The 26,396-nt window shown below is 37.4% G+C and overlaps 2 protein-coding genes across 2 annotated transcripts in view; both read left to right on the forward strand.

The window, feature by feature from the left end:
• The first annotated feature begins 491 nt into the window (after window positions 1-491).
• foxo3a (forkhead box O3A) lies at window positions 492-8,995 on the forward strand. Its single transcript, XM_051133579.1, has 2 exons — window positions 492-1,800; window positions 4,825-8,995. The coding sequence occupies exons 1-2, from the start codon at window positions 1,231-1,233 to the stop codon at window positions 6,193-6,195; spliced, it is 1,941 nt and encodes a 646-aa protein (XP_050989536.1). The 5' UTR covers window positions 492-1,230; the 3' UTR covers window positions 6,196-8,995.
• Window positions 8,996-10,313: 1,318 nt separating this feature from the next.
• si:ch73-242m19.1 (uncharacterized) overlaps window positions 10,314-26,396 on the forward strand; it is a 28,771-nt gene continuing 12,688 nt past the window's right edge. Inside the window, exons 1-28 of the mRNA XM_051133960.1 lie at window positions 10,314-12,907; window positions 13,714-13,786; window positions 13,891-14,001; window positions 14,087-14,200; window positions 14,286-14,480; window positions 14,613-14,697; window positions 15,234-15,385; window positions 15,938-16,090; window positions 16,182-16,283; window positions 16,377-16,532; window positions 16,730-16,800; window positions 16,874-17,012; window positions 18,682-18,885; window positions 18,972-19,164; window positions 19,260-19,384; window positions 19,897-20,097; window positions 20,182-20,303; window positions 20,805-21,033; window positions 21,649-21,851; window positions 22,498-22,650; window positions 22,841-22,934; window positions 23,014-23,222; window positions 23,893-24,004; window positions 24,080-24,129; window positions 24,212-24,388; window positions 25,683-25,800; window positions 25,926-26,088; window positions 26,169-26,307. Coding sequence (XP_050989917.1) covers window positions 12,771-12,907; window positions 13,714-13,786; window positions 13,891-14,001; window positions 14,087-14,200; window positions 14,286-14,480; window positions 14,613-14,697; window positions 15,234-15,385; window positions 15,938-16,090; window positions 16,182-16,283; window positions 16,377-16,532; window positions 16,730-16,800; window positions 16,874-17,012; window positions 18,682-18,885; window positions 18,972-19,164; window positions 19,260-19,384; window positions 19,897-20,097; window positions 20,182-20,303; window positions 20,805-21,033; window positions 21,649-21,851; window positions 22,498-22,650; window positions 22,841-22,934; window positions 23,014-23,222; window positions 23,893-24,004; window positions 24,080-24,129; window positions 24,212-24,388; window positions 25,683-25,800; window positions 25,926-26,088; window positions 26,169-26,307 — 3,980 coding nt within the window. The 5' untranslated portion in view covers window positions 10,314-12,770. The remainder of the gene's footprint in view (window positions 12,908-13,713; window positions 13,787-13,890; window positions 14,002-14,086; window positions 14,201-14,285; window positions 14,481-14,612; window positions 14,698-15,233; window positions 15,386-15,937; window positions 16,091-16,181; window positions 16,284-16,376; window positions 16,533-16,729; window positions 16,801-16,873; window positions 17,013-18,681; window positions 18,886-18,971; window positions 19,165-19,259; window positions 19,385-19,896; window positions 20,098-20,181; window positions 20,304-20,804; window positions 21,034-21,648; window positions 21,852-22,497; window positions 22,651-22,840; window positions 22,935-23,013; window positions 23,223-23,892; window positions 24,005-24,079; window positions 24,130-24,211; window positions 24,389-25,682; window positions 25,801-25,925; window positions 26,089-26,168; window positions 26,308-26,396) is intronic.

Genomic DNA, 26,396 nt, shown 5'->3' on the forward strand with positions numbered 1-26,396 from the left:
GAGGATCATGTGCCTGGAGTAATGATGCTACAAATTTAGCATAATTTACATTTTAAAATATATTCATATAGAAAGCAGTTATTTTAAATAGTAAGAATATTTCACAGTTTTACTGCTTTTGCTGTATTTTGAATCAAATAAATGCAGGCTTTGTGAGCAGCGAACATTAATAAAAATATTATAATATTAGATATACTTAAAGTAATTAAATTATAATCATTATATATATACACGTGTCTTTTTCTTTTGGTTCAGAAATATGAGATTTACTGTTATCAACCGGTTTTGTGAGATCCACCCTGTCGCAGGTAAAAATGTAGCTGCATTCTGTTGCAAGGCTGTTAGTCTGTCTAGAAGCCATTTATTCGAGAGAGTGTATAAAATAAGAGCTCTTGCGATGGCACATCTGTGTAATGTGCAGATGACGTGTGTGCCAGTGGATGGTGAGCTCCAGTTTGCTCTCCGGCCCTTTAAGAAGCAGTTCCTCCGACTGGTTCCAGGGGGCGGATGATCTTTGTGTTGCTGTTCTTCTCTGTAGTTTGCAGCGGAGCAGCAGCGCATTAGGGGCTTTGGCAGTGCTGGATCGCCCGGGTAGCGGGACGCAACGTCCTGCTCCGACATGGAACAGGGCTCATGGAGGTTTATTGGGAAAAATCGTGTGCGTGTTAGGACTCATTCGTGCTGATTTGCAGAGGGACGGCTGTGGAGGTATGGCTTGATCGTTTGAGGACACTTTTCGCGCACGTACAGCCCTTCTGAACGCTCTAAAGCAGCGATTTTAAAAGGCGGCAGCTGCGTTCTGAAACAATGTAACATTCGCATTATGATGTAATGTTACAATGTAACAAATTCGCAGCTCGACGTCATGCAACAATGTAACAAATTCGACCGTACGCTACGTTCCATTCTTTATGCTTTTGAACCACGGAAGCTTCATTAAACGAGTCGAATGGGTTCATTTTCGCTCGTTTCGTCGTTTATTTAATGCTTAGAAATAACCAAAAACGAGCGAGATTTATAAACAAATCCTTGTATGTGCTGGAAGTGGCCATGAGCGCATTTGTAAATATTCCTAAACATCTCACGACATCAATTCGATTCCCAAAGTGTCCCGCATTGAAATGTGGACTCTAGAAGTGACCCATTAATGGCATGCACGAGGGCACTGCTGCTGTTGCTGTGTTCAGAAAAGCCGTCCATACATCATTCATTTGAAGGAGTCGAGGAAATATGGCAGAGGAGGTAGATAAGCCCTTGGCTGTGGACGTCGACATAGACCCTGATTTTGAGCCCCAAAAAAGGCCCAGGTCCTGCACCTGGCCTCTGCCCAGACCGGAGTCCAATGCCGGGAAAGCAGAACCAGCAGAGGTGGGAATCATTCCTGAGGAAGAGGTGGATGAAAATGGCACTGATGATGCTTGTGCATCTAGTGGCATTACAGGCGCATCAAAGCCTGTCAGTGTGACAGAAGGAAACAAGGCTGTTGCTGCTGCTGCTCCTGCCATAGAAACCAATAATGGTGTCAGTGATAAAGACACCTACGGCTCTCCTGTATCTTCCCAACACGCTCTGGCCGCATGCAGCGACTCCAGCATCAACGGTCTGATTCCTCAGCAGCCCAGAAAATCCTCTGCCCGCAGGAATGCCTGGGGAAACTATTCCTACGCGGACCTCATCACTCAAGCCATCGAGAGCTCGCCCGAGAAACGGCTGACATTGGCCCAGATTTATGATTGGATGGTCCGGAATGTGCCATACTTCAAGGACAAAGGTGACAGCAACAGCTCTGCAGGATGGAAGGTACGTTAGGTCAAATAGACAGGCTGGATTGTAACCTTGTTAGGTGCATATATGAAGTGTTTGTGTTCACAAAATCCATTTGTTGCAGCTAACAGGGTGAATTAAGATTAATTGGGATGTCTCATTGGCAAAAAGTGTCCTATTTAAAAAAAAAAAAAAAAAAAAATTACCTCTGTAGGTGCTTATGTTCTTACAGGGTGCTACACAGATGCTCAAAATGTGGACTAGTCGTGTAGTTTGCTGATAAAGTGCATGCTGTTGTGGTCTTGCCAAAGGGCGTTACAGCAGATAAATTAAGGAAGGTGCCACTGATAAAGAGGAGCATTTAAATGGCCCATGCTTTCCTCATAATTTCACCAAAAATTGAAGCTTGATTAATCAAACGAGTCATATCTTTTTTCTTTTTTTACAAAAATACTAGTGTGCAAAGGGCTTTTGCTATGCTATGCTCTCTTTTCCCATCCCTGTTTGATGTCAGGGATTAGCTTGGACTGGAAAAGCAATTTATCCATCATGGAATCAAGTCTGATGAATGCCCTTGGTATAGCTGGATTTGAATTAGAGAAAAACCTTGGGAAATCCCTCTGAAATCCTGCAGATGGCTGTTGTGCAGATATTGCATTTAAAAAGATGATTTGGCAACCTCACAAACAAGACATTTTTTTTTATTTGTATTTAATATTTACACAGTTTGCACAATTCAATGTCAATGTATGATTTATTTGTAAAATTGGCTTCACTGTAACCGTCATTCTGATAGTGGTCCATAATAACATGGAGGTTAGCTGGCAAATTTAATGTTCAAATTCTGTCTGTTTGCTAAAACAGACATTTTGGTGATTTTTGTGCAAAAAGGTCCAAGCAGATTTTAGGAACCGTCAGCCGTACTCGGTGCAGATAAAGCCATCCTGCAGAGTGTTTGCATCTGCCTGCCACTGAAGGAGGCAAAAAAGAGAAACCATGGGCATATCGTCAGTGTCAGGGTTGCTATTGGCTGTTTCGTCCCCACCTCCACTTCTGATTGGCTCTCGGCTACAGCATAAGAAGCAATCAGCTGACTGGAAACTATGTAGGTCAGTGTGTAGCAACGTGTGAAGAGCTTTGGTGTTTGACTCTGAGAGACAGCATTGTGTGTAAACTGGCGGCGCTCCAGTGCTGTTCTGAGTGGTGCTTTGCTCAAAAGGGACTGCATCATGGCTTTCAGCTGATTTCAGCCCCTCTTTTCATCTGTTATAGTTATTTTTCATGGTCCTGTGTAGATTTAATTCAATAGAAAGCAGAACCGCAGAATCTTTAAGATGATTTTCAGTGCTGCATTCATATAATCTGACACTCTGTTTAATGCAGTGGGTCGATTAATGCAAATTTTATGAATGGGTAAATCTCATGAAAACTGTCAAGAACACACCTAGGTATTGGACTCACATTAGGATATGGTAAACATAGAATATATGTGAAATATGCAGTTGCAGTTGTTATTGTAATTGATGGAAAAGCAAACATGGATAAAATAAATATTAAAACTGGTTTGAACACTGATTCAATTTGTCATTGAAGAGTGTGCTCTTATTGCAAGTCTAGTTGGTGATGATCTGTTTTGTAATCAATGTAGCTATGAATGTCAACAAACAATCTGATGGATGTGCCTTAGATTAGATTCTCAATCCAGTCAATTCAGTTAGCCAGCTTAACCAAGCGAAAAAAGGAAAACTGCTTACGTACTTTAAGAATGAGTTGGGAAACATGTTCTTCTTAGAGTGGAGAAAGTTCTGTCTTAAATTAAATCCAGTAATAGGCTTGAAGCAAGGGCTTTAATGGAAGTGAAGTGTTATGAGGTCGGCCCATTCACTCCTTGAGAGGTTCAAAGGTCGGTAAGGTGATGTTCATGAACGGTGTTGAGCGGAGTCCAGCTTTCTTCAAGATGTAGCAAGCACTGCATTTGATAAATTCACACCATTTTTAGACTCTGCCTGCTTGACTATTCATCAAAGAGGAAAACCATGTCTCGCTTGTGAATTTTATCACATCCCCTTATGCTGCATTATGGATTGCTGTACCTTCTGTGCTGCAGTCCACATTAATGCAGCTTCACTGCACTGCACTGCTCTGCACTCTTAAACTTTGTACACGTTTGAGGAATTCTCCATGAATCCTTCAGCTTTCTCTGCAGTAGGAAAATTTTTTGATTTATAGTTCATAGCTGGTTAGTATTATGGCATATTAGAAAATCCTGGTTATCAAATGTGATGTTTCATTAGTGATAGCACTGGTGTGCTTACAGAATTGCCAGTTTTCTGTCGCATATGTGAAATGCCAAAAGCTGAACACTCAAAGTTACCTAGTTGAACTGCACAGCACAGACCAATTATCTGCACGACCCAACGGACAGTGTGGAGTGGGTTGATTTACTTTTAGATTGGTCTTGACCACAGAGCCCAGACCAATTTAAACAGTGTGGGTGCAATTCAAATGAGAGCGGTTCTATTTCTATTTTATGTAAAGCTGCAGTGGAATAGTGTGTGTTTGTTAAAAGTGCCATGCAAATTTAGGTGAATTTCAGCACAGACATTTTGGTTGCAAACCCCAGTGAGAACCACAAATGCATTTAAAAAGTAATTTAACTTAATGTGCTAGTTTACTTATTTGTTTATATCCTTATTAATTACTTGGAAAAACCACAAGCAGGTATGCTGAAGTAGGTTTGAAATAATTTTTGCAGGACAGTGGGTCCCCAGGAGCAGGGTTGAAGATCTAGGCTTTATATAATTGGCCTGCACAAATGGACTCTATTGGTCAGAGTAGTCACATGACTCTTCAATCTCTGGTTAAAGCAATCAAGTCAGAGTGGCATTGTTCCTCACTCAGTATTGTGCTCTGTGGAGTTCAAGATTAGGCCATTTATTTTGCTTCTTAATGGCCAGATTGTTAATATATGCATCTGAGGAATCTAAAACAAGAAGTATATGAATGTTTCATGCTTGCCTTATGATGCACAGCTCATTATGTACTCTTTTCTTTTCACAGAACTCAATACGACATAACCTGTCACTCCACAGTCGCTTTGTCCGGGTCCAAAATGAAGGGACAGGAAAGAGTTCATGGTGGATGGTCAATCCCGATGGCGGAAAAGGGGGCAAAGCCCCGCGGAGGCGCGCTGTGTCCATGGACAACAGTAATAAGCTCATCAAGAGCGCCCGTGGCCGTGCTGCAAAAAAGAAGGCCGCTCTTCAGGCAACTCAAGATGGAAGCTCTGAGAGTTCCTCCAGCCTGTCCAAATGGACCGGCAGCCCGACCTCTCGCAGTAGCGACGAGCTCGACGCTTGGACCGATTTCCGTTCTCGCACTAATTCTAATGCCAGCACCCTAAGCGGACGCCTTTCTCCAATTCTGGCCAACCTCGAGGTGGACGAAGTTCCAGATGACGACTCTCCCCTGTCGCCCATGCTGTACTCTAGCCCTAGTAGTATGTCTCCGTCCACTGGGCTGACCGAACTACCCCGTCTAGCTGATCTGGCAGGAACCATGAATCTCAACGATGGCCTCTCCGATAACCTAATGGACGACCTTCTAGATAACATCAGCCTGACGGCTTCCCAGTCTCCGGGCCAAGACGAGAGTGGGGCCAACCTACAGGGAAGCCCTGTGTTTACCTTCAGCTGCTCTGGGAGCAGTCTGGCAATTCCCTCTGGCAGCTATGGCACCAACTCCATGTTTAGCCCTCCATCCGTCACTGGTCTGAGGCAGTCTCCAATGCAAACGATCCAGGAAAACAAGCAGGCAACGTTCTCCTGCGGTTCCCTCTTTAGCGATCAGAGTCTGCAGGACTTGCTCAGCTCCGAGTCCAACAGTCGCAGCGATGTCCTTCTTACCCAATCTGATCCGCTCATGTCACAAGCCAGTGCCTCCCTTTCCTCCCAGAACGCCCGTCGCAGTGCCCTGTTGCTGCGTAATGACCCTATGATGTCCAACCAGGCTGGGCCTGTTGGACAAGTGGGGCTCAAGAAGGTGTCGCCATCTGGATGGCGGATGAACTGTGTCTCGAGCAGCGAGTCAGACTACCAAAGCTTGATGAAGCAACATCTCCAACAGTCTCCCTTCAGAAGCACATCTATGCAGCTCAACTCCTCCGATTCATTGTTGGCAGGTCTCAACGGCAGCGTGACCTCCATTCAGTCGGTGTCTCAGGACCAATTCCCGTCTGACTTGGATCTCGAGGCATTAAGCGGCAGTTTCGATTGCGACATGGATGCCATTACCCGCAACGATCTGATGGATGCCGAGGGCCTGGAGTTCAGCTTCGATTCGCATCTCATCTCCTCTCAGAATGCTAACCTGACTTCAGGGAGCTTCTCCAGTACCAAACGAACCTCCTCCCAAAGCTGGGTACCAGGTTGATCCGGCCAGGCCCAGGAATGTAGGGACGGGGCAGAACACCGCATTTGAGCCAACTGTCCACTGTAAAGCAACTGTACATTATGCTGTAGAAAAGCTATTTGACATCTATTGGAATGAGTTCGAGTCAACGTCAATGATTTACCCAGTCGGTGTTGTAGTTTTGTGGCTGTATGTTTTGTATTGTCATGATTGAGGCTGGTTTGATGGACGTTGTGAGGAGTTTCAACCTTGATTAACCTAGAAGTGCTTGCTGGTGTATCTAAACGGCAATGACTAGGTATTGAACTCAGCTGCTGGAATACAGTAAGTGGAGTACCGTAGGGAGAAGTTAGTTTATGAATGAAGGCTTGGCCAACAGTACTTCCCCTAGTCCATCTACAATACAAAATCCAAAAGCATTTGGGAGTGTGGAAAGAGTTGGATCAGTTTGAAAACCAAGAAAAAAATCTTGAATGCTCATTAGTAAGCTGGTACCTACAACAAGTGGAGCACCGTCAAGAGAAGGTTGTCTACATATAAAAGGCCTGGGCAGCTGTTCTTCCCTTAGTGCACCTAGAATACAAAATCCCCCAAATCCCGCCATTGCATACGAGGTTAAACACTAGAGAAAGTCTTTCAAATCATTTGGAAGTGTGGAAAGAGTTGGGTCAGTTTAAAAAAAAAAATCAAGTAAGAATCTCGAGTTCTCGAGATGGCACCTATGACAAGTGAAGGATGAAGGATAAAAGGTTGTCTATATATATAAGCTTAAACAACTGAACTTCCCTTAGTCCACCTAGAATAGAAAGTTCCCAAAACCCACCTTTGCATACAAGGGTGCCTACACACTAGAGAAAGCTCTTTCGAAATTATTTGTGAGTGTGGAAAGAATTGCTCCGTTTGAAAACCAAGTGAGAATCTTGAGTTCTCATTGGTTAGCTGGCACCTACGACAAGTGAAGGATCGTAGAGAGAAGGTTGTCTGTATATAAAAAGCTTCAACAACTGAACTTCCTTCAGTCCACCTAGAATGGAAAGTCCCCAAAACCCACCACTGCATACAAGCGTGCCTACACATTAGAGAAAGCTCTTTCAAAATCATTTGCAAGTGTAGAAAGAGTCGCTCAGTTTGAAAACCAAGTGAGAATCTTGAGTTCTCATTGTTCAACTGGTACCTACAACAAGTGGAGGGTCATAAAGAGAAGTCTGTCAATATATGAATGTTTGGGAAACTGAACTTCCCTTAGTTCATCTCGAATACAAAATTCCCAAAACACACCACTGCGTACAAGGATGTCTTCACACTAGAGAAAGCTTTCATGAAAGCATTTGGGAGAGTGGAAAGAGTCTGGAGCATCATAGAGAAGGTTGTCTATATATGAGGGCTTAGGCAACTGAACCTCCCGTAGTCCATCTAGAAAACAAAGTCCCTAAAATCAACCACTGCATATGAGGGTTCCTACACAGTGAGAATATCTTGTGAAAAGCATTTAGGAGTGTGGAAAGAGTTGGGTCTGTTTGAATTCCCATTAGCCACCATACCTACGACAGATTGCACTGCAAAGAGAGTTAAAATATTCTCAACTTTTGGTAACGTTCTTCTACGTCGTTGTGATACTTTATCCCCATTGAAATCAAGTCAGCTCTAGTCTGTAGGTGCCCTTAGTTTGTTGTAGTTTCGTGATTGAGATTAATAGTATCTAGTCCTTGAAACAAACACTTGCCTTTTGCCAAACTAGTCCTCAGGACAATTGCAGAAATGGCCTGTTTACAACACAAACTCTTGAGAATGTTTCTGTTGTCCGAAAAATGGCCATGGAAAATCCATGTTTCTCCAATTATCGTTTTTTTTTTTTTTTTTCTCGTAAAACTGAAAAAGGGAAGATGGTTGTGTTTTTGTGAAACCCGTGAACATTATGTATCCTTGGCTCCTTTTACGGGAAAGTGAACTATGATATGATGATAAGCTATATATTTAGTGTTCTGCTGTATGAAACTAGTTTGTCAGTGTTTCCCATGGATTTCCTAACACAACCTGTGCATTTACCTGTGCTCGGAGTTCTTGAACACGAGCATCTCCGTCACCTCTAAACCACGTTCACTTATGAAGTCAACCATTTTAGAATAGATTATGAGCTATATATTTGTATTTCTGTATGTATACACACACACATATAGGACCTCATTCATGAAGTCATGGCTGTTTGTAAAATCAGCTATTTACACAGCTCTTAAATTGTTGCATTCAATGCCGTTTAGTGTGTATGTGTGCATTTACTGTACATTGACATGCATGCAACCGTTTACCTAAGAATGGGTTTGCAAATTTCTCTGTAAATCAAACATTTCTGTTGTGCATGTATTTCACGAATGAGGCCCATAGTGCTTATGTGTATATGTGCTGTGCACTGAATTTATATGTGTGTGTGTCTATGCACATAAATATTGGATTCATTGTAGAGATAAGGTATATTAACAGGTATAAATTTTGGAACGCTGATTAAGGACCACTAGATGTTTGTGTATTTGTAGCAGGAAAAAATGAAGCTAAGAGCATTTGGTGCTAAGTGAAGTTGTGTTGGGTCAGTTCATGCGGCTGGCATGTCACGTTTTTAACATTTATGTGTATATATCTACACAACGGCTGGTGCTAGTAGAAAGCGTGTATCAGTTGTGATGGCAGTGTGTTTTAAGCATCCTAATAGTTTAAAAGGAAAGGCAGCCACATTGTAGTATTACAGCCTGTATGGATAAGCTATGTAAGAAAGCACCTATGTTGTACTGTATTTCACTGTTGATCTTGAACATGCCAGACAACCAAATTCAAGGCTGATGAGAAATAATGCAACTATTCAGTTTGATGAAATAGTAGTGCCATTCAGGGATGACTTTCAGTAGTTACACCTAATGTTGTTTTAACGTCACAGTCGAATGTACCTTTTGTTAAGGTCAGCTTCACACCCAGAATTTTCATAAGCCTATTAAGCACTGATTTTTATAATCTGCTTTTTATAATCAGCTGGAGTCACAGAAGATGACTATAAAAAGTCGATTGTGCCGTGTTTACCTTTGTTTACTTCATTTTTACATTGCGTAATCCATTTTAGCTTCCTTTAAATGCTTTTAGTTCTGATATTTCAAATTTGTTTGGATAGGATCATTCTTCTCAAAAGAACTGCTACAATTTTCAATTAATTTTGAAATGTTATCGTAAAGAGGGAATTAACACATTGTGAGAACGTAATCCGCGTGTGTACCACCTCACACCACAACTGGTCATTAGTTACCATCCACTCAATGTTTGCTTGACTTTACCTGTGTATTTCAAGTTTGGATAATGTAAACAAGGTAGTGCAAGGCAAGGTGCATGTAAATAAAGCTTGTACAACACAAAATGTTTCTGTAGTCTTTATTTTAATTTGTTGTAAAATAAGCAAGTGATTTAAAGGAATAGTTCACCAAATTTACTCACCCCACAGGCCACCCAAGATGTAGATGAGCTTGTTTCCTCATGGGAACAGATTTGAAGAAATGTTGCATTACATCACTTGCTCTCTAATGGATCTTCTGCCGTGAATGGGTGCCATCAGAATGAGAGTCTGAACCAGGGGTGTCAAACTCCGGTCCTGGAGGGCCGCAGCCTTGCAGAGTTTACATGCATCCCTAATTAAACACTCCAACTAATCAAGTCCTTTAGGCTTAATTGAAATCTGCATAGTATGTGTGTTGGAGCAAGGTTGGAACAAAACTCTGCAGGGTTGTGTCCCTCCAAGAACTGAGTTTGACAAGGTCCATCAATTAATGTCTTTTGAAGCAAAAAAAAAACTATGTGTTTTAAAAATTTTACCACATATGTGACCCTGCACCACAGTCTTAAGTAGCATGGGTATATTTGTAGCAAAAATACATTGTGTGGGTCAAAATGATCTGTTTTCCTTTAATGGCAAAAATCATTATGATATTAAGTAAAGACTGTGTTCCATGAAGATATTTTGTAAACTTCCTACCCTAAATATATCAAAGTTTTTTTATTAGTAATATGCATTGTTAAGAACTTTACTGGAACAACTTTAAAGGCAATTTTTCTGAGTATTTTGATTTTTTTTTTTTTTTTTTTTTTTGCACCCTCAGATTCCAGATTTTCAAATAGCCAAATATGATCCTAACAACCAATAGAAAGCTTATTTATTCAGCTTGTAGATGATGTAAAAAAATTACCTTTATGACTGGTTTTGTGGTCCAGGGTCACATTTGTTTGGGAATGTTTTGGACCGTTTCCTTTGCCTTTCCTTTTGTAATTGTTGCTTGATCTGTGCATATTTCTCCCCTGACAACTTTTGCACGGAAGGAAGCAATATTATGAATTACAGACTCGAATTTTAGCTTGAAGCAAAGGTTTGAAGCTAGAAATGTTTAAATGACAGGTTTTTACAAACATACAGCTTTTTGCATCACAAGATGTTAATTGATGGACTGGAGTGGTGTGGATTATTGTGATGTTTTTATCAGCTGTTCATCCTGACGGCACCCATTCAATGCAGAGGATCCATCTACATTTTTGTTGTGATGAAGAAACAAATTCATCTAGGATGACCTGAGGGTGAGTAAATGTTAAGCAACTTTTCATTTTTGGGTTAACTATTCCTTTAATGCTTGTGCATCTGTCTGGTCAAACTGATCACCAGATCAGAACATTTCATGCTTTTAAGACATTATTTGCATAATTGCAAACAGCACCCAATGAGGTCCATGAGTCAGTTGGTAAGCATGCTCTCATTTATTTGATCTTAGTGGCACAATTTTGCTGTGGTTCATGAATGCACGTAGACTTAATTTAATGAAAACCCTGTTTACTCTACAGGCCATACAGCTTTCATCTAAAATACACTTAAAAACAACAGGATCTAAATACTTTAGCTTATTTGGCTTTATAGGCAATAAATTTGTCTTTGGTTTTCAGAGCTCATATTTGCTCAAATATAATGTATGTTCAATATTCTCATCCATTTTCTTCCAGTTACGCCTATATTTTGACACTTTTCTGAGCATGATGTTGCCATTACTGCTCTAGACAGCGAAATCCATGCGACTGAGGTGTGTTTGGATTACATCAGATAACTTTAAGTTTCATAAAACCATAATTTTCTCCAGAAGTTTCGAGCTTTGTCACATGGCTTCTAGCCACTTTCCTAAACTGGCCTAAAAAGATGATTGGTGTCTGGATAGTTTCAATCAGCCTAGCGCTTCCAAGAATGTTCAAACCTTTGCCAGGCCTTTTCTTTTTCTAGCTTTTCCCCCTATGAAGGGCGTCCAGATTGTCTATGGTTACCAAGGAGACGTGTCTTATGAAAATGTATGAAATGTTCACTCAGATGGAGCCCCTGTTGTTGTGTGTGATTGCTGATATTTTGCCAAAATTAGTGTGTATTCATGCACACGTAGCAATCACACGCTCATTCATACACGCTGTACAATCAGTGGGATTGATTGTGTTAAGAAAATCATTCATAATGTTTTACTGCTCTCTGCAGGGAGGAAAACAACCCCCTAGTGACGATCGCTGTAAAATGTGCCCCGTGTCCTTGTGCACTCATTGGTGGGACAGCACCTTGGTGGGGATCTCTGATTGGCTATCGGCTGCTTTTGCCACGAGCCAATCGGTGCTTCTGTTTCCAAGTCAACTTGGAATGTTGAGCTATTTAAATCCAGAGAAGGTGGATCTGATGTATTGACTTGTATATTGTCTGATTGTAAATTGTCTGATTGATAAGATTCTCGCTGTATATGTTGAAAGGGACAACCGTCGAGGTATTCTTTGAAAATATATTTGACTTGCAGCATATTTCCATCTTACGACTTGACTACCTGGGTCAACGTTAGCTGTTTGAGGTCTTGCATTTTATAAGTAAAAGAAAAAGAAAAGAACTCTTTCATCTGAAATATAATGAATAAATAAAAAAGAAGAAAAAAGATGTTGATGACTAAAGGTATACCTTTGAGACAGGTCTGTCCTCTTTGCTTGTGTCAGCAGAATAAAGCCACTCGAATGAGTTTTCATCGCCATCTGCAGGTTAACAACCGAATACATGCAGGTTCAAATACCTTCATTTGACTTCTGTGCTAAATGTTACAACAGCAATATATTGTTTGTGAAAAGAAAACTTAAAGTGCCTAAAGGAATGCTAGTGGAATTTCTGTGGTAATTTTGGAACCAGTCCAAACAAAAATAAAACACTCAAGTAATACCACAGTACTCATTCGTTTTAAAAGTTTTAATTTTGAACTCTTAACCTTTATTATATGTAACTTCTTGCGCTAATTTAAGTTAACTCGCTTGTGTGATTTACCGCCATTCATTTAAAGTGCGTACGCGGGCGTCTGGCGTCTCTATAGCAACTGAGCAAACACTGATACATTGTAGCAAAGGTTTACACTTCAGAGACAGTTTTAAAGTTCTTTTGTGTGTTCTTAATTCTTTTTATCTTTTAAACGCGCGGTATGTAGACTGCTGTACACAATTAATACAGTCAGTTTCACACCTGTGGGACGGAACAACTGCATGAGTTTCTGAGTCAAAACTTGGATTGTGAATTGAAGATGTCGCAGACATATAGATTCGGCTCCTCGGTGAAAGTGGAGCAGCTGGAAGAAGAACTGTCTGCTCAGATTCAGGCTCTGAAGACTGAGATTGAGGACAGTGAGATTTTACATCAAATATCCTCAAAACCATACAGGTGAGACGGAAAGGCAGGTTAATGTCATTAACCATAATTATTAAGTGAATTATGTAATTAGTTAATGTATATTTACATATTAAAAACGTCATGGAATTTGATTCATTCGTATTTTGATATACTGTCACGGTATGAAGTTTATGTACAAATGACTTGTTAATGGTTTCATGTCATGTCTTCATAATAAATTAATTATTCAAAGGTGTTTTCCCTCCTGATGCATCCAATAGTCCAGAATATTATTCATCAGAAAATATTTGGAGAAATGTGGCATTATATCACTTGCTCACCAATGAATTCTCTGCAGTGAATGGGTGCCACCAGAATGAGTCAGAATGAGTCCAAACATCTGATAAAAACTTACCAATAATCCACACAACTACAAAAAACTGTATTTTAACTTTAAGCCTGGACCACTGAAGGAAGAAAATTTATGGATTATTTACTGTATGGATTATGAAGTGATAGTTTAAAGTTAAATGTCTTAATGATGGACTTGTTTCTTACAAACACACAAATTTCACTTTACATGATGTTAACTGATGGACTGTAGTGGTGTGGATTACCTGTGTATTATTGTGATGTTTTATCAGCTGTTTAGACTCTCATTCTGACGGCACCCATTCACTGCAATGGATCCATTGTTGAGCAAGTGATGGAATGTTACATTTTTCCAAACCTGTCCTGTTTTGAAGGAACAAACTCTACATCTTGAATAGCTTGAGGATGAGTAAATTTTTCAGCAAAATTTTGAGTGAACTATTTTTTTTAAATTTCTACTCTTTTTCTCTCTACAACTTTTTCAGCTCTGTCCATATTCCAAAAGATGCATCTTACTTTCGTATGGAGAGGCAGCAGGTGCTCTTCAAAGCACTGCAAGTGAGTTTTTAGAGTTATTTTCAGTTAAGGTTTTTCAGGTTCTGCACGTGCCTGCAGTTTATTTGACATTTCTTGTTGTCTTTGTAAATGACCTGTGACTTTAGGTTTCGTCCACAAAGCCTGTTGTGTCTCAAGCAGAAGTTGCTCACAGAGAGATGGAGAGCTGTCTGACTCAAGAGTACACACCTGACAGTCTGCCTTTACTGCTGCATCAGGTCACTTATAGGCTGTTTTATTGTGTACACATAATTATAATCTTGTATAAAACATTTCTGATCATTTTGACTCCATCCTCAACAGTTTTACACAGATCAGACGTATAAACTGGCACGATGCAAATACCAGCTGATGCTGAGATGGAGGAGATTTGGCCGCCATTCTGCTGTCCTGGAGAAACTATATCCTCAGTATAAAGTATCTAAATTTTGCATTTTAGATTATGTTCATACATTTAGTCGCATGTGGAATTCATTTATCATGTCTCTGTTGCTTTGTGTAGAAACAAATCACATATATAACCAGTGAATTTGAGGATGCTGTGCATAGGGCACGTCGTCTTGCAGTGTCCAGAGAGAAAGTTCTGGCAGGTGTGGAGAGCCCCATCGGTGTGGTCACACAGGAAGACGTCATCATTTACCTGCAGTGGCTTATTTGCCATCTACACTGCGTCAAAATCATCCACAACTTTCTGCATGTGAGAATACACACAAATATAACCAAATATTTAAAACTGAATGTAAAATTTTAAAAGTTCTGAATTCTTTAATTCTGAATCCAGGTAGGGAGGACAATGTGGTTTTAATTTTTTATCATATGTTGTTTATAGGTTCTTCATTATCTCCCTTCAACTGAGTGGAATGAGAAACAGATGTCCAGTACTGTAGATTTGACATCTCCTGCATATTTTGATGGTAAATTGCCTGTTTTTGATGCTGTATTTTAGTTGAAATCAGTTATCATTAAATAAAACTATTAAAAGATTTGTAATAATTTAAAGTACATATGAAATGAAACAAAATACACACATTAAAAGAAAAATGTGAAAATTGCCAAGGCAAAATTTCTAATTTTAATTTAAGTTAAAGCACTGAAATAGGAAAAAACAGGATTTAAAATAAATAAAAATGAAAAGTGAATGGTAAAAAAATTCATACAAAATACAAATTAACTAAAATACAAAAAAATCACAAAATACAAATCACAAAAGCATATAACAAAATTACTAAAAATGTCACTATATTTAGAATGAAATGGACATTTTCTAAATTACACCTAATTCTAAATAATAATAAAACTGTAATAGTATATAAATAAAACTCAAATAACTCTGTAACCATTAAGGCTAGTGATTTGTAAGTTGGCATAAACGTTAAATAGAAATCTTGAATCTTATATCTTGAACTGAATATTAATAAATGTCATGTTACTCTGTTTTTGACCAATCCAGGTGTATTTGTATCAATGTCAGAGGTTCCCCTTCATTCCAGCAATATAGAGGATTTTAAAACCCAGCTGGATTTCCTCCTGTCACATTATGAAATCCAGTTCAATACGAGCACCATCAAAACAACTGGAGATGAATTGGAGCTCTTCAGTCTGGTAATCCTGATCAAATTACAATGAACTATAGTGATAACTAAAATATCATAAAGGAAAAGTTCACCCCAAAATGAACATTTGCTGAAACTTTACTCACCCTCAGGCCATCCAAGATGTAGATGAGTTTGTTTCTTCATGATTTGGAGAAATGTAGCATTACATCACTTGCTCAATGGATCTCCTGCAGTGAATGGGTGCCGTCAGAGTCCAAACAGCTAATAAAAACATCATAGTAATCCACACAACTCGGAATTGGAATTGTTTCTTACAAACATGGAGATTTTGGATTACTTGTTTATTATTGTGATGTTTTTATCAGCCGTTTGGACTCTCATTCTGACGGCACCCATTCACTGCAGCGGATCCATTGGTGAGCAAGTGATGTAATGCTACATTTCTCCAAATCAATGAACAAACAATGGCCAAAGGATGAGTAGAATTTAATATTTGGGTGAACTATTTACTTAAAATGAAGTCTGTAATATGATGAATTCTCATACATTATGACAAATAATGATTGTTATTATTGATCATGTGATTTGGTATATGTAGGTTAACTACCTGTTCAGGACTGTGTTTAAAAATCAAGAGGAGATGAAGACCTTCTTGCAGTATGACAGCACTGAAGCAACAGACAGGAAGTGGGGGAGAAAGAATCCGAACATGACGCTTAGAAAAGAGTCCAACTGGATTCCTCATATACAGGTGAGACAAGCAAATGGTATTTTTTATATCTGATAGTTCATGAAGTAATACTATGAAATATGATATTGTGCCTCCTGTGGGAAACAAACAGATGAAACCAAAGCGAGATCCCTGGCAACAAAAACAAATGGCCAAACTCAAGGAGCTCAAACCAATGGATGAACTTCTCCAGATGCACAGCAAGTTCTTGGAGGTGAATGGTTGAACATTAGCTAATGCACAGTAAAGTCTATAGTTCTGTATCCAGCATTAGTATTCTGGTTCTGTTTTGCACTTTCTATTAAAGGAGGCTGATCTTCAAAAAGCAACTGATGCTTTGAAGGAGTACATTGCATCTGTTTGTCAACCGGAACCCACAAAACCTTCATCCAGTAGCATGGCAACCCTCAAAGAAACGTCTGACATATGGAGAAGCATTTATAGCACAGCAAACATGTTTCAGGTGAACATCTGTGTGAATAATAAGTATTCTCAGTCAACATGAAATCAAAATGGACTCTATTTTCTTTTTAAATACATGTTCCTGGTCTTACTGTGAACAATTCTTCAATGCTTAAAATAATAAAAATATTTATCTTTCATGTTAACTTTAAAGCAATAACATTATTTTTTCTTTGTATGCACATTATTTTTTCCCAGGTGGCCACTGGACAGACTTCTCATTTATCTAAATATGCAGATCAGAAAAACTCTGAGAAAAAGAGTAAAGGGTAATTTTCCAACCGCTGAAATGTCTATGAGTAAGTGTGTGAAGGATTGATTTAAGAGCTGTCTTTCTTATAGTACTCCACGTCAAAGCAGCAGTTCTTATCTTCTTGAGAAGGATGAAGATGCTGAAGATGGTGCCAAGGATCCTGTAACTGTCAGAGGAGCTTATGCGTCTTTAATCTGCCTGAGACACCTCAGGATCAGAGAACTCAAGGTAAAAAAAAAAAAAAAAAAACTGTCAAAAACTGGCATTAAAGATGTGAAAGGTTTGAGAGGTTTTGGTCTTTCCACCTACAGAAGCACCAAAAATATAACAAAGTATTGCTGTACTTTTTAAAATTGGCAAATGTTTATTTTTCTTTGACATTTATTATGGTAATACCATGATTTTTCGGAAATTATCATGCAACTGCATATACATAATACAATGTGGTTTGGTCATGTATCATACTCATACTGTGCTTTTCTGTTATTTTTCTTTGTTTGTAATTTATAATTATTATTACAGGTTTCGTACAAGGTGCCTAAAATGCTTGAAGTACTTAAATTTGACTTTTTGAAATTTAAGGCCCGGAAATAAACGATAAAAGTATGATGTTTACAAATAAAAAATCCAGCTTTGGTGAGTGTAAGAGACTTCTTTCTAAAACTTTGTATATTTCGTAGTTTATATACTGTAACTAATGTATATCTTAACTAATGTTAAATTTTATGTACTTAAACAGACCTAGACAAGTACATGGAAAATCTAAAATCTAAAGCTCTGTTCATCCTTAAAAAACTGTTGATGTATGTGAAATTTAGCTTGCAGGAAACAAAAATGAATTTATGAAGTTATATTTTTCTATATTCTGTTTAAAATAGTCAAACAACCCAAATTTGTTATAACAATTATTATATAAATATATTTTTATTCACCTATTTATCTTTTTTAGAATTTGAAAGAATTTGATCATTGTTTGATCTTTGTTTGAAGTCCTTGAAAAATGAAACAGTAGTGCTTGAAAAGTCCCTGAAAGTCCTGGAATTTCATTTTACAGTATCCTATCATTATTACAAAAGACAATACATAGAAATAATTCAGATAAGTACCCCCCTAAGATATAAAAAAAAAAATTAAGATATACATTAGCTGAAGTATATAAACTACAAAATACACAATGCTTTTAAAAGAAGTCTCTTATGTTCACCAAAGCTGCATTTATTTAATAAAAAATACAGTAAAAGCAGCAATATTGTGAAATCTTATTACATTTCAAAATAACTGTTTTCTAATTTAATGTATTTTAACGAGTAATTTATTACTGTGATGCAAAGGTACATTTTCAGCATTATTACTCCAGTCTTCAGTGTCACATGATCCGTCGGAAATCATTCTAATATGCTGATTAGGTGCTTGAGAAACATATCTTACTATTATCAGTGCTGAAAACAGCTTATTATGTTAGTCGTTGCCTTGATACATTTTCAAAATTATTTGATGAATAAAAAGTGAAAAAGAACAGCATTTATTTGAAATAGAAATCTTTTGTAACATTATAAATGTCCTTACTGTCACTAATGAATCCCTGATGAATAAAAAATTTAATTTGTGTTTTAAACAGTGTACAGTTGATTTAAGAGTCTCAAAATGACCACAAATCAGATGTTCATTGTATTTCCTACAGCTTTCATTAAATGGCTTTTCATTAAATAAGTATGACCATACTCCCCTAAATTCATTGTGCTGGTAAAAAAGTTTACCAATTCATATTTTAAATGTTTATCTAAACATGTGCCATATAAATACCAGTGTAATCCCATCAGAGTACCTTTTTGAGTGGGTTTTTTGTCATATCTGGGTTTTACTCTCTTTTTTGAGTCCTGTCCTTTTGCTTGTGTAGCGTACCTGTCTGAGCATGCTAAACTACTTGCGGTCAGTGGAAAGGACTCTTGTGATGGATGCCCCGGGTCTGGAGTTGGTTGGAGGAGATCTGGTGAAAAGTATGGAGGAGACGGGCTGGATTAACGCTGCTAGAGGAGATGATGGCGCTGCCGGAGCTCTTGGATCACATCACTACATCTACAACAGCCCGGTTGACTATAAGGTTCTTTGGAGATTCACTCAGTGTTTTACAGAAAAGTCATTTTACAGTGTGAAATGCAGAGAGTGGTAATCTCTGCTCTGTTTTAGGTTCGCTGTGCAGAATTTATGGAGTTTCCCGAAGTGGAAAACCTCCATGATTACTACAGCACAGACGGGAGATGCATCCACACGCAGGACCAGAGAGGTCTCTACATCATTTATGACGTGGCCCTGATGGACCTGGAGGAGCTGGAGCAACATCTGCTGCTCACAGCATCTCATTTCATACAGAGAAGCAGAGGTCAGAGAAGAAGCTCTTGTGTGCTCTTGCTTGTGGATTTGTATCCTTGATTTGTAATCTATGTTTCATAATTATCATTTCAATTGTTCTGACAGAATTACATGCATCTGATGGATCTGAAGGAAAACTTCCTTTTTCGGCAAGGTTGGATGTGGATCGGTTGGCTGTGCTTTTAGACATTTGGACATGTGAAATGCAATTTCTGGAGAACAAAATACAAGTATGTGATGTGTGACTACAATTGAAAGTATTTTTTTGATTGTAGACACAACCTTTCAAAATGTGGTAATGTTTTTAAAAGAAGCCCACCAAGGTGCCATTTATTTGATGAAAAATACAATAAAAACAGTAAAAAAAAGTGTTTAAATATTATTTCAACTAAAAATAACTATTTTCTATTTGAATATGTTTAATTATAATTTTTTCATGTGATGCAAAGCTGAATTTTCAGCATCATTACATCATTACTAAACATTTCTTATTATTATCAATGTTAAAAACAGTCATGCTGCTTCATATTTTTGTAGAAACCTTGATGCATGTTATTCAGAATTCTTTAAAGTTCAGAAGAACATTGAAATAGAAGTATATATATTTTTTTAATTATGAATTTTACTGTCACTTTTGTTAAATTTAAAATGTCCTTGCTAAACCTTCCAGAAAAAAAAATCTTACCACAAACTTTCGAAAAGTAGTGTACATCAGTGATAAACTGCTGTTTTGTGTTTGCAGCTCTTGAATTGCTATTTGGAGGCGTATCAGCATGTCACAGATCCAGAGGAACAGTTCAGGCTGGCTCAGGTCATCACAGACATCATGCACAAAAGGCCACAGATAGATTTAACTGCTAGATATTTTGTTCAAGCTTACAGGGACACGATCGTCTGCCTCCAAAGCCACCAACAGCTCATCAAACTAGTGCTGAACAATCAGGTAACTGAGCATTTGTTATTTAACCCCCCCCACACCATCACTTGAGCTGTCACATTATTTCATTTTCTGTTTTCTTAACATTAGATTGATGAGCAGAGGCAATATCTGGAGAGGATATGGAGGGAGGGACAGAATGGTTGTCCTTGTGAATACGGCCTGCCACCAAACTACGTCCCTAAGCATCTGGTATCAATCGGTGGAAGCAGGTAAATATCATAATGATAAACTGTAAATTCAACGCAGAAATTAATTAGACTCTGTTTACTTTCGGAATAAATGTGTCTAGACTATTAAGCAAAATACTTGCCATTCCTGTTGCTCAAATAGTAGAGTACTGTGCTAGCAAAAATTCTTGTTATTCATGTAAAATACAACTTATCACATTAAGGGATGTGTCCAAAATGAATTGGCAATGTTATAATTTACACTACCAGTAAAAGTCTGGAATCATTAAGATTTGTAATAAAAATGTTTTTAAAATAGATGTCTTGTGCTCATCATGGGTGCATTCATTAGAGTAAAAATAGTATAATTGTGAAATATTATTACAATTTAAAATAATAGTTTTTTATTTGAATATATTTTAGGATGTACTTTATTCCAAACTTTTCCAAACATTTCAAACATTTTTGAGCAGTAGTATGTATCTAAAAGCATTAAAATGGCAAAATACATATTGAGGATGTCTCCTTGTGCTTTCATTGCAGGCCTGCTTTGAAGAGTGTGTATTTTTTAGAGATTCACCCCTCATTGTGTTTGGCGTCCCGGCTGTATGAGGGTCTTGAACAGGCCTGTGCTGAACTGTTTGAGCTGTACAGAGCGAAAACACCTTCTCAGAGAGTCAAACTGGAGCAAAGGCTGTTGAAAACAGCCCTGCAAAATTGGCACTCTCTTGCCACTCCTGGTGCAACCTACAGTTCTCAGATCCAGAGAGACGTAAGTGTTTGTTTGAGCCAAAAAAGCTGTTAAACTTCTGATGTTTAGGGGACAAATAAAAAAGAAATACACTTTATTAATCTTAAAGTATTAATGAGAGAAATTTCAGTACAACATCAGACAGACACATACTTCAGTACGAGCTTAATTTTGTGTTAAATGCACTGTCACTTCACAGTCTGATACAACAGAGATGCAAAAAATATCTTTAAAGGAGGAGTCCATTTCCAAAACAAAGATTCACATATAATGTACTCACCCCCTTATCATCCAAGATGTTCATGTCTTTCTTTCTTCAGTCGTAAAGAAATAGTTTTTTGAGGAAAACATTTCTGCACTTTTCTCCATATAATGGAGTGATACGGTGCCCGATTTTGAACTTCCAAAATGCAGTGTAATTGCTTCAAACGATCCCAAATGCAGTTGTAAACAATCCCAGCCGAGGAAGAAGGGTCGTATCTAGCAAAACGATTGGTTATTTTAATAAAAATAATACAATTTATATATTTTTTAATGCCAAATGCTTGTCTTGTCTTTAAGATTTTAATGCCAAATGCTTGGCTTGTCTTTAACTTCTCCTTTAAGATTTGTTTGATAAAGTCAGTATTGTTGCAGTTGTTCTCGGATGGGTTTATCGAGGACCCTGTCCTGGTCAGAGAGCTGGGACTGTCCGTTGTGAGATCTACGGAGGAACAGGAGAGGAAACAAGGCAAAGACAAACAGCTGTTCATGCTGAAGACGTTCTGCACATTGCTAGAGCTCATCACGCTCCGTCATCGCATCATAGAATCAGCGGCAGAGACCCAACATCTGTCCCAGTTGAGTTTCCAACTGCTGTGGGGTTCAAATTTTTCTTGATTTTTGAAAAATAAAAGCAGAATTTATTAAACTATAAAAGTAGAATTCAAAACTGATAATCTAGTTACAGTTATTGAAACTGAGCTGCATGCAAGATGCATTTGTTCATTTCTACAATGGTTGGGACAGAAATAGCTTGAAGCCTATTTGACTAAGTCTAAGCCTAATTTTTCAAGTCAAAAGGGTGGAAAATGATGATAAAAAATTACATGATGGTTGTTTTGGAGCAAACAAACGAACAAACAAACAAAAAAAAAAAAACGTGGACCTCAATGGGAAAAAACTACAAAATATAGTACAATTGCTGCATTTGTGTTGTTTTTAAGGAATAAATTGTTAACCATATTTTCAAAAAATGTACAATTTGATCTCTCTCTCTCTCTCTGTACATACAGTACTGTACATATATGTTTTATATGTTTTAATTTTAAATGGTTTAAAGTACTTTACCTTCATGACAAAATTCGTTTCACTGCCTTAAGTTTGTTTATTTAAATAAACATAAAGTAAGAAAATGTTAATGGATTTCAGGTTTTAAGCCATAAATGAAAACGTCTGAAAGCATTAAACTTTTGACTGAATGTGCTTTCTGTCATTTCTCTCTAGATTATATAAATCGCTGACCAGACTGATGGGCTTTGATGAGGTTCATTTGTACATGCGGCCAGTGCAGTTTGAGTTCGCTGTGCGGAAAGAAATCCCAAAACAACTTCCTGTGTTCATCACGGCCCTTCAGGATGACAAACAGAACGCTGACAGGTAAAAGCCTGCAGGACTGATATTGACCTGTGTCATGCTCAGGATTTGAGACACTATCAGCATCCACTGAAATGCAGTGTAGTGTGAATGAGATATGGTAATGGTTAGCATATCAATTACTATTGCTCACGGTTATTACACAAATATTGAACGTATTAAATATGTAAAAATCTCCCTTCCTGTTTTATAGGTTTGTCCCAAACAGCCTGCCTCTCGCTGTTCAGGAACTTGATGAGAGTCATATTGGCAAATTTAGCTTTCAATCTAACGAAGCAGTTTTACAGGTAATCATGTGAATATGTTATGCACATTTTGGCACATTATTTTTGTCTGGTATATTAATCGTTTGACCTTGCGTCCCAGCTCTTGAATCACTCCGGCCTGGAGAACATGCAGGTGGTTCTGGTGTGTCAGGTGGTGCAGAAGAACGCTCTGATTGGTGCGCTTAAACAAGCGTCCTTATGCTATAAGACAGAGAAGCTGGTTCAGTCCTCAGACACAAAACTTCTGCTGCAGCACGAAGGAACTGCTTCCTCTGAAACCAGGAAACATGCTTTAGCTACTAGAAACAGGTGTGCAAAAAACTGATAATATTTTACCGCAAGTGTATTTTGCATAAAGGAAATGAAACCTTTCGTAGTTTTTGGATTTTTCTTTTTATGTATTGTGGCATTATTTAAAAAAAAAAAAAAAAAAAAAAAATAGTTTATGCTTAAAACAACAACAACAAAAAAGTCTGAGAAAAATAAACTTAATTCAAAGAGAAAACAAGATTATTTTTCTTACCCCATTGACAGATATTTATTCTTGTTTTAATTATTAACTCATCTAATTTTGATCATTTTCCAAAACAAACAAACAAAAAAACAATATCTTAAGTTATTTTAGAATTTTTAGTTATTTGTAATGGAAAACGAGACAAAAATACTAAGACAATGTTTTTTTAATTAAAAAATGCATAAAAATGTTTATTTTTTAAAATACTTTAGTGTTTTACATCACGCTAGTATTTGTTTTTCTGCCTTAAATTTGCTAATTTAAATGATCAAAAATAATTGTATTCTCTCACTTATCTTACAGTTCTTAATCTCAGTCATATTCTTGTGCAAAATACAGTACAGTTCTTTGTGAAATTCACCAATAAGTGAAATAATCTGGATATAAAGTTTATTTCCAAACAGACATTAAGGCATGTCTAATCTGAGTATAGAAGGACTGTGTGAAATGTTTGTTGTAATTCAGGCTTGCAGGTGCTTTTGTGTCCATTCAGCTGGAGAAAGTGGGTCTTCGAGATGAAATGCTGAACGCATTTATAAAGAAGAAAGAACAGATGAGTGCACCGAAGCTAAACTCTGTATGTAAGCATGATTTTAATTGCTAAATAAATGGAGAGACCTTAGTTTTCATTCATCTATCTATCTCTCACTAGGAAGAAGTTGGCAGGATTAAGAGGAAACTGATTTTGGAGTTCTGTCACAAGTATGTTTAGTCAATAAACAGTGTTTAATGCTGTTAACTTTTTATAGAAGGATGAAATTCTGTGTCTATGTGTCTCTTTCAGATTTAACAAGCGTATGTCACAGTGTTGTGTCCGAGGACAGGTTGTTGCTCTTTGCCACAGTCTCTCCTCACTGCTGGACGAGGTGCCGCACATCCGTGACAATCACTTTGTGATGGGAAAACCCAGTGAAACCAGATCAGACCTGCAGTCAGACGACAGATTATGTCCTGATCCAAGGTGAAGAAAATACATACACAATGTTCAGATTTAATGAACTAGAATATTTGTGTCATGTTAAATCTTCTTGGCAATGTTGCCAAATCCACGGATTTTCCATGGAATTGGGCTACTTTAACACTGTTGCCGCAAGTTGTTTTTGATGTCCACGAGTTGAAGTGATCCCAATGACATATTTAGCCCCTTAAATTTGAATCTACTGGGCGAACCCGACAAAAAAAAGAGTATCACTTGAAACGTGATTTTTAACGGGGGACCCCCATCGAAACGCGATTGGGCTAGTTTGTGAGTAGCAGTTTGGTGGGTTTTGTTGTAAAAACCTGGCAACCCTGCCTCTTGGCCAAATATTTGGAAACAATGAATTTATCTACTCAATGAACTTAAAAACCTTTAATTTTTTTTTTTAATTGAAATTATAGTTGAAGTATTGTTATTATTATTATTATTATATTATTGTTAAAGTTATTGAGGGTAACTGAAATTAAAATAGGTAACTGAAATTAAAAGTAAAACCATAAAAATAAATTTGTTGCCTGCGGTAAAATAAATGTTAACTGAAATAAATAAAAATAAATGTAAAATAAATGTATTAGTAGCTAGTTTATTAGTAGCTCTTTCTCATTTTCATTTAGTTTACTTAATGTACTAAAATAAAAATCTAATAAAATAAATATGTCCATATTTGTACCCAAAATGTGTGTGCATATATATATATATATATATATATATATATATATTAATTAAATTATAATTTAATTAATGAAATTATATTATATATATATATATATATATATATATATATATATATAACAATTTAATTGTTTGTTTTATTTTAGATTTCATAATTTTGATTTTATATTATTAAAAAAGGAAACTAGTTTAAACATGCAAACAAACTCATGAACAATGAAATAAAAAAAATAGTCATCATTTTTATTTTAATGCTTACATTTTATTTTGTTTCATATTAAAAATGTGGAAAATAGTCAAAATAAACAAACAAAAGTAGATGAATGAATAAATGGATAGATAGTCCTCAATTTTATGTAAATTTTTATATTTTATTATATTACATTTTATATTTATAGTTTAATTTTATATTATTAAAAATGTGGAAAATAGTCAAAACAAGCAAACAAACAACTAAATAAATAACTCCATAAATAAATAAATAAATAAAAAGTTTTATTTAAATGTTTAGATTTTATTAAACATTACATAGTTTAAATTTATTTTGTATTATAAAAGAAACTGTAAAAGTCTGTCTAAATTATAACTGTTTTTGCCTGTTCAGGACATTTCAGCCTCGTCCCAGAAGCCTGTTATCGGCTGATGGAAAGCGTCTGGTAAACCTGTGGTTCATCCCTCATTACACAGAAGTGCTGCTCATGTTCAGAGCTCTGGAGGAGAAGGCAAGAAATGCATCTGTGACTATTAAACATGATGCACTGTCCCACTTCTCATTAAAACACATTTTCTTCATCATTTTTGCTAAGTGTGTGTGAATCAGCTGATTTTTAGTGGATTCCTGTTACAGGAATGTCACCAGGCTCTTCATACCACACTGCAAATTATTTCATCTCTTCATGACGTTGTCTGTTACCTGGTGAGCTTTGCTCGACTTGGGAATCCGAACACTTCCTTCAGTCCCAGCAGCGCTCAGAGACTCACAGCGGACTGGGGTGGCTTAGAGAGCATTGGTATATGATAACTTTGTTTTTACCCAATATTGTGTGACGTCCAGCCCAGAGTATCCTTACGCTCTGATGTTTGTCCAAAGGGGCTGAACTGTGGGACGTCCAGCGACAGATTGACTCTCTCTGTGAGCCCAGAAGTTCAGAGGCTGTCACACGGCTCCTGCAGCTACACAGAGACGTGCTCTTCCTGCGCTTTGATACCGCAGTGCGCTACATGATCAGGTGCTGGTAAATCACAGATTTCACAGTGTTTGGGACAGTGACAAATAATTAATTTTAAAATGTGACCCTGGACCACCAGTCATAAGGTT

Source organism: Labeo rohita, chromosome 17 (genome assembly GCF_022985175.1).
Source record: "Labeo rohita strain BAU-BD-2019 chromosome 17, IGBB_LRoh.1.0, whole genome shotgun sequence".
Classification (NCBI taxonomy): domain Eukaryota; kingdom Metazoa; phylum Chordata; class Actinopteri; order Cypriniformes; family Cyprinidae; genus Labeo; species Labeo rohita.

Bases quoted from the DNA above. Each gene is read 5' to 3' on its own strand.
- foxo3a (XM_051133579.1), top strand. From the start codon at position 1,231: ATGGCAGAGGAGGTAGATAAGCCCTTGGCTGTGGACGTCGACATAGAC. The intron at 1,801-4,824 runs GTACGTTAGGTC...TTCTTTTCACAG, and splicing joins ACAGCTCTGCAGGATGGAAG to AACTCAATACGACATAACCT.